This window comes from Falco cherrug, chromosome 5 (assembly GCF_023634085.1).
Source record: "Falco cherrug isolate bFalChe1 chromosome 5, bFalChe1.pri, whole genome shotgun sequence".
NCBI classification, from domain to species: Eukaryota; Metazoa; Chordata; class Aves; order Falconiformes; family Falconidae; genus Falco; species Falco cherrug.
In genome coordinates, this window is record NC_073701.1 from 56663991 (window position 1) to 56671638 (window position 7648).

The 7648-nt window shown below is 43.4% G+C and overlaps 1 protein-coding gene across 1 annotated transcript; it reads right to left on the reverse strand.

The window, feature by feature from the left end:
• Nucleotides 1–316: 316 nt before the first annotated feature.
• Nucleotides 317–7314, reverse strand: IL26 (interleukin 26). Its single transcript, XM_055712521.1, has 5 exons — nucleotides 7129–7314; nucleotides 6693–6749; nucleotides 5109–5240; nucleotides 1022–1087; nucleotides 317–930 (listed from the first exon to the last, which is right to left on the reverse strand). The coding sequence occupies exons 1-5, from the start codon at nucleotides 7297–7299 to the stop codon at nucleotides 844–846; spliced, it is 513 nt and encodes a 170-aa protein (XP_055568496.1). The 5' UTR covers nucleotides 7300–7314; the 3' UTR covers nucleotides 317–843.
• Nucleotides 7315–7648: the final 334 nt, after the last annotated feature.

The following is a 7648-nucleotide window of genomic DNA, read 5'->3' on the forward strand; positions in this document are numbered from 1 at the left end:
GTTTCTTCTGGTAAATATTTAAAAATGTGAGAAAACTAGAAATTCATCTTTATTCTCTACTATATGAAAGATACTTTGGAAACCACTACCACTATTTAAGTAACAACTTCCCATAAACCTCTCCCAAACCATTTTTGCAATCCTAGTTCAAAATAATCCATTCATTGTGTTTTCTGTGTCGTGTGATCTCCTGTAGAGCATATGACACCTGAAGGTCATGCATGAGTCACAGACCAAAGTTTTGACATGAATTGGAGTATATTTATTAGGGATCAAATATTACCTTAAATTAATAATACTGATAAAAAATATATAATTAATTTTCTTATTTATATGTAGAATGGCTTGCGTATACTGCTATATAGTTATAACAAAAAAACCCCATAGTATCGCTTAGAAGAGGGATTTTCAAAACTGGCTCTTGATGCTTTGAATTGTAATCCCACAGGGTGGTGCAAGGCATGGCTAGCTCACGCCCATGGCAATGGGGCATTGTGAGTGATCCACATCGCAGCAGATTTCAAGTTACGCTCATGCTACATGTCCGGGGGCTGCCTGTGAGGCAGGTGGCAGGTCAGCAGGACGAGAGGTCCATCAGCATGCTGTAAGTGCTCCAGAGGCTGCCCTCACACTGCAGGACAGGCGTAGCTGCCATGCCAGGCCAACCGTGAAAGCTCTTGAAAATCCCTCTTGATGCTGCTGTATCACAGAGGCTCTCCTTCAGCTGGTCAGGGTTACTGCCAGTCCTGCTACATGTCCCGTACTCAGCTGATTTTCAGGCCTTTTGGGTAAGGGTCTGCTCTTAGCAGGGAAGTGGCGTGCTGTCTGTCGCTTCCTCGTTCTTCATACAATGGTCTGTATGTAGGCTTGAATCCAGGGAAGGAGAATATCCAGCTCATGGATGGCCTTGTAGATTCCCTTCTCTCCAAGCTGTGAAGAAGATAAAGGCATTAGAAAAGCAACCACCCGCAGCCCCTGAACAGTGCAGCTGCAGCTGAGAGCCAGCGCCTCCTGCTCTTACCTTAAGAAACGTTTTCTTTAATTTTTTGATCGCAGAAGTTAACCTTGTGGATGGAGCACATGGAAGCTGAAGGGATGAAAAACCGAAAGAGCTTGTTGCAGCAAAGGTGCTGATGTAAAGGCATAGTGACGACGATGAGTCCAACCCACAGTGTGGCACCATAGGACTACCGGTAAAATGTGTGAACTCAGCATGGCTTTGGCATCTCCTGCTACTACAAATGTGTTATTTCACCTGTGTGCTTCCTGGCAAGCTGAGTTCACAGCACAAAAAATTGTATATCTATACATACAGATAAGAAGACCACTAAGTCTTTTTAAACATTTTCTATTTATCTCAGTGATCTTTACATCAGTTTCAGTTACAGCTTGTGCACAGTGCATACTAGCTCTAAGATTCAAGGCCCTTTCACTCCCAGCCTTCGGAGAAGGCGATGCCAAGGGCCAAAGGCCTTTACAAAGTACTGAGGCCATTTTGCACATTGTTGAAAATGCTTCAAATCTGTTTATAAAGTTAATTTATTCTTCCCCTATTTTCCTGCCCATTCCTCCACTGTCTGGCTAATTGTAGACTAATCCTGCACCCTTTTGTCAAGCTACATTTTCCAGTAAGATCACTGGGACTTTTGCAAGACCCTACCCAGCCCCCGGCCATCCCACCCACACTACCCAGCAGTGTCAAGCTCTGGCATCCCTCTGCCCGCACTGTGATGCCAGAGATGCAGGGCTGCAGTATCACTGCCAGATTTGAACAGAAGGAATCAGGGTTTAGGAAGGAAAGAATCCATCAGCCCATCCCACAGGACCCGAAGGCTGCAGCCCGGGCTGAACCCAGCCAGCAGGGCCACGGCTGCCAGCAGTGGGAGCACTGGGGACACCCCGCCATGCCTGGGGCCTCTCCTCACCACCTGGCTGTGAGGGACCGGTGCTGGCTGGCCAAAACTGTGCTGGCGTGGGTTTTTTGGGGGGTGATGCCTGGCTGAGCTCTTGGAGCAACTAGGCTTGCTGATTGCCCGGGACTCCAGGCTTTCCAAGGGGAAGAATCATTCTTTCAGGAAAAAAAGGGAAAAATCTGATCTTCTCCAGTGTACGAACAATGACAATGTGTTTGCAAAGGAAAAAGGCAAAGGCCCTCAACTCATATGAAAAGGGGTGACTCCACTGGAAAGGTTGGTTAGTCCTTTCTTCCTCCCACAGAGTAAGAAGGAGCAGAAACATTTTCAAGTTGTGCTTCTTGAAGTCACGTCACAGGATGGAAGTGTAAATAAAAGCAACTCTAATTTGTAAACCTTTAAAAGCTTTCTAACTAGGGCAGTTCTTTCTGACTTGGGGCTTTTTTGTTTTTTAAGGTCAGCTTGAATGATGCAGATTTCCACAGAAATCATTCGGTAGCAGCACTGACCTTAAATTACTATGCTGGCTTGAGTGGTAGTACACATTGCAAACTCTGTCCTTTCTGCATAAACAAGCAAACAAATGAGCAAGCAAACGGTCTTGTTCATTGTGAGCGGCACTGCAATCTCTGCTTGAGGTCTGCAAGCTCTACTGATGATGACAGAGCAATGATTAAAAGTCCTGCAGTGAGTATATTGCTTTTCTGCACTCCACTCAAATACAAGAAAACTTCCATAGTCTACGAATGTAAGAGCACGGGTCTGACCTCAGAAACAACATCATACTGTCCTCAGCAATGTTGCCAACTAGGGCACGTGAACAAGTTAATAGGTCAGTGATGCTGCAGGTGGATGCTCCCAGTATCCAAGGAAAAATGTCTGCTCCCTTTACTGTGCAGTCAAACTCTAAATGAAAGAGCCTGCTTTCACTGCAGAAAAGGGATTTAGAGATTTTAGAGCTTAAGTGTTTTTGAAAAACAGGGCTCAGGCTCCTAAAATGTTTTAAAATATTAATGTTCCCTTGTTTGGACAAAACCAAGAACCAGTAGGGTGAGAATCATTAATAATGTAGTACAAAGTCTTTGAAAGCAGTTTGGAGACAAATATTGTTAGGATTTTTAAATAGCACACATGCTTCTAGCTGGCTGAATTAGAGCCTGAATTTATGAAAGAATATAGAGTGGGTATGTATATAAAGGTATCACTGTTTCCCTCAATTGTATAAAGAACTTTATCCTTGAAAGGTAACAAATTCATTGCAGAAGTATGTGGCCACGGTGAAAATCCCTTCTGATAAACACCTTGTAACTCAACCAGGTCATAAAAACTAAAGAGCTTATGTAGATGGATGAATTAGTTTTATAATTTATTGAGGAATAACATGATGGAGAAATCTCAAACTTGGAATTAGCAAAGGATCCATTACTTTCATTCTGTTCACAGTTCCTATTATTCTTTCATATGGCTTTGTATTTTTGGCTTTGAATTAATACAAATACTTTAAAAATGTTAGTTTCCAGAAATGAAACATCTCGTAGAAAATCATGACAAGCCATCATTTCTTAAAGAACTATTTTTTTTCTAATACCAGAGGAAGTCTTTTCTCTCCTACCAGTATTTTTTAAGATCCAGAAAAGTAAATTGTTGTGTTTAGACTTGTGTTTAATATCAGCATTAATTATGAAAAAGAATGCAGGAGCTCTGAGAAACCTGCAACATTTTGTCTCCATACAGCACAGAAGCCAATGTATTACTAAGTTATATAGCCATCTCTAGTCACGATGGTATTTCAAAATAACTGATATTCTGAATTCAGTCGCAGTTGACAATCTGATCTCCTCGGTGTGTACAGGCACTTATATAGGGTGTAATTGCTTTTCCAGACAAGAATGAAATCTCTGTAAAGTATATTATAGCATACAATATCTGGAATTTTGACAAACACAGGTAACCACAGCAGTGTGCTGAATGCTGGGAATAATGACTGTAAATCGTGGCTGTTTAGCATGGTTTTAAATGCAGAACCTGAAAGCTGGTGCAGTTTTCTCCCATTGAGATTTGAATCTTTTTACAGCATGCAAATATTCCAGTTGTGTTCTGAGCTATAACTCTGCAAGGAGATCTCTGAAGCTGCTTATTTTTGCATTGCAAATATTTGCGTACATGTAGAACCAATGTCCTTTTCTTTCATGCTACCACACAATTCAGATTAGACAAAGTTTTAATTGGTTAACATTTGATTGACTTCTCATCCTGCCACCACTTTTTAAAATTACTATGGACATTTATCTGGATATGCATGGCTATGTTTCACCCTAAGTCATGCTCCACTTTTTGGGACACTGTGACTTGTGAGGACTGCAGGTTTAGGGGAGAAAAAAAAATAGCCATAGGACAACATAAGGCACGCCCTGTTGTTATTCATCTGCCCTTAAAAACAGGTAAGAGAAATGACCCACAAGTGACAGTGTCATCGTAGCATCATAGTGTCTTTGTATGCATCTTGCATGAGCAGAAGTGTGCTTTAACTGCTGTCCTGTTGTTATTTATAGGGTGGGATGCTGACATGCCACTGGCAAAAGCGCCTCTTCCCTGGGACACCTGGATCCACTCTAGGGACATTCTGCCAGTGGGCAGCATCACTCCCTGACAACTTGCTCTGACTGCAGGCACAGCTGGCACATGGAAACTGCTCCAATGTGCTTCACAACTGCAGTCCCCACTTACTCATGAGACACCACCAGCCCTTTCAAAATTCAGTATGGAGGAACAGAGGTGACATGTGAGTAAAGGTTGCGCATGTCCAGTGGGTATGCTGTTGAAGAAGGAAAGCATAACCAGTGTTATATGGCAGAAACTTGAGGAGCCACATTTCTCCCTGTGATTACCCTGCTTCTTTGCAGCTTTGGTGCTGAGAGGGCAGCACAAGGCAACATCAGCAGCAGGGAAGTGGTTTGTCTCCATGGTGTCCCCACCACCTTGCCCACACCCCCTGGGCTCACTCTGGGAAGAAACGAGTGGTGTTAAACTTCTCTGGCCCCAGTGAGGAAGCCCTCAGGAAGCTGGGTCCTCTGTGGTGTGGGGCACGCAATAACTGAATCACCCTTTCTTTCTATCTGCTGAAAAACTGTGACGGAGCCCTTTCCTAACCTTTCGGCTGAACAAAGTTAGTTTGGCTCTCAGGAATATACTTACACAGGCGTTCATGTTTGCTTGCAGGACCTGGAAGGCGTTAATAACATACAACTTGTCACTTCCTACTCCAAGATGACTGAAAACATTTTTCATATAGAAGGAGAGGAGCTGATCTCGAACACTGCAGTTTGTCTGGAAACAAAGCAGGTAAAGAGTTGCCAAATGAAAATCTCACAAGTCAACTTTAGCCTAAAACTTCATCCTCATAAAAATATGGGTCTTTAGAAAGCATACAATTAATAAAAACATTTTCATGAGGTTTGCTATCCCATTGGATTGCTTCCTTTTTTTTTAAGCAACTCAACGTGTGTCTGTGGTTGCTGGAGGAAAGGCAGGAGGATGTTGTGCTGGCAGCCAAAGGACTATGGGTAAAAGCAAACATGAATAGAAGTGACACCAACAAATCTATTGAACACTCAAAGAAGAAATGGAAGATACACTGAGGAGTTAAGCCAGACCATCTTGCCCAAACGGCAGGAGTCATTGTGGGTGTCATTGTTCCATTCCTCCACATCAGTGTCCCATACCATTCAAGATGCTGTAGGGTATCCTAGCGACCCCCAGCTGCTGCTCCAGAAGAGACCAGTCATCCTGTATACCCTGTGTCCTATCTGCCTGGCCTGTGGGATCTCTTGGATACCCAAAGGTATTTCAAACAGCTATTTTTAGGCAATGGAGCCAAGTATCAGGTGTGAAATACCCACCAGCAGGGTAATGCAACTGCAGATTAAGCCACCCAAATGCAAGTGTTGTTGTGTAGGTCCCACAGGCAGGCAGGGAGCCTTCACTCCCAAGGTAATCAATGGGGGAATTCAAAGGCCAGTGGGTCTCTGTTTAAGGATAAACTGACTCAGTTGGCCCTGCTGACTAGATCTCTGTGTTAAGGAAGCTAAAATACCTCACACACTTTGACTCACTTAAAAATGTGCACCCCAAGTTTAGTGTCTCGCTGCCATGCTGAATCACACACTGGGGACCTCTGATTTTCCTTTTCCAGTGCATCTGCAAATGTCAAAGCCCAGAGCAGCTCCTTGGGTGTCCCAGCTGCTCTGCAGCATCCCTGGGCTCTCAGTAGTACCACACACACTCAGCAGAAGGTGCCTAAGCTGGCGGGACAGTGGCTGTGGCCCTGACCCTTATGTGAATGGACTTGTACCTGAAAGTGTTGCTGGGGAGGGTCGCATATAGCCAGGTGCTCGCAGGAGGAGCAAATCCTACCAAGAACACACTCCCCCTGACACGGCAAACACCATCACCCCAACCCCCCTGGCAAAGCAACACTGCAACCACCTAGAGAGAAGTCCCTCCAGCCAGGCTTTCTGAATCCACCTTTCTCCCCATACCACACCCAACTCTCCCCTCATGTCCCAGGGGAATATCCCTTTCTATGGGGCAGAGGTAACACTCTTCCTCTAAGTGGAGGACTTCATTAAATGTATGGCTTTCATAAATACAACGTCCTTCCTAATTAAATACAAGTGATTTTTGTGTTGGCTGTCATTCCTTTAGATCATGCACTCCTACCTCTACTGACAAAAGGAAAGTTGAAGTAATAAAATGGAAAAACAGTAGTATAAATCTTACCATAAACAGCATTTTTGTTGTCTTTTTAAGCAGCCTTGTGTCCTTGATGAGATCCTTCTGCAAAATACAATGTTCTAGTATTAATTAACCTAAGCAGAGGAAAGGAGACAGAGTCTTAAGTCTGGTTTGTACAAAACTTAATAGTAATAATAATAATCAGCACCTGTATTCAGATGTAGGATGAGAACTCAGCAAATCTGTGTTCCAATCCCAGCCTAGCTACAAACTTCTTTCATGGCAAACTCCTCGGCAAACTCATCTCACCTCTCTGCATCTTCTTTTTTCCTGTCTTTACAAAAGGAGTAGCGGCATTACCTTGCCTCTCAGGACTGTAGAGATCATTTGGCTTATTAAAGTTTCCAGGTGCTCAGTAACGAAGCCAGTAAAGAAGCATCTATAAATAAAATAAACTTTTCAACCAGTGGGATCCACTTACAGGAACAGATGATTTTAAACTAGTTGCCTTGGTATACAGGTTCTCCGTCACTTGGGAGAGGAGTCCTTTTCGGCAGGTATACTTTCCCGTAGGTGACTTTTTGCCTTCCACAGTGAAAAGACAAAGCAGAACTAAAAAACGCCCGGATCTGAAAATAGAATATGCTTTCATCTTCGCTCCCAAATCTTCGTGCCTCTACAGTCACAGCAGCATATGTGATACAGCAAGACTGGTTAGATGACAGAGGTTAACCTAATTTTGTTAACCCTCAAAGCAGCTTCTGCACTGAGATGCTCACACAGATAACCTATTGCTCGTGTGCTTGCTGATCAGTATTGTTGCTATGCTTTTTTATACATCTTGCTCCACTTTCAACAGATTTGACCACAATCATCTGTGACGTTTTTCTAAATGGTATCTCCATATTTACTGGTAGCAGGGTCAAGGTTTCCAAGAAAGAAGAACTTCCCTCTCATATGAGAAGTCTTCTTTCATTTAAGTGGTGGTCAAGCCAGGAAAA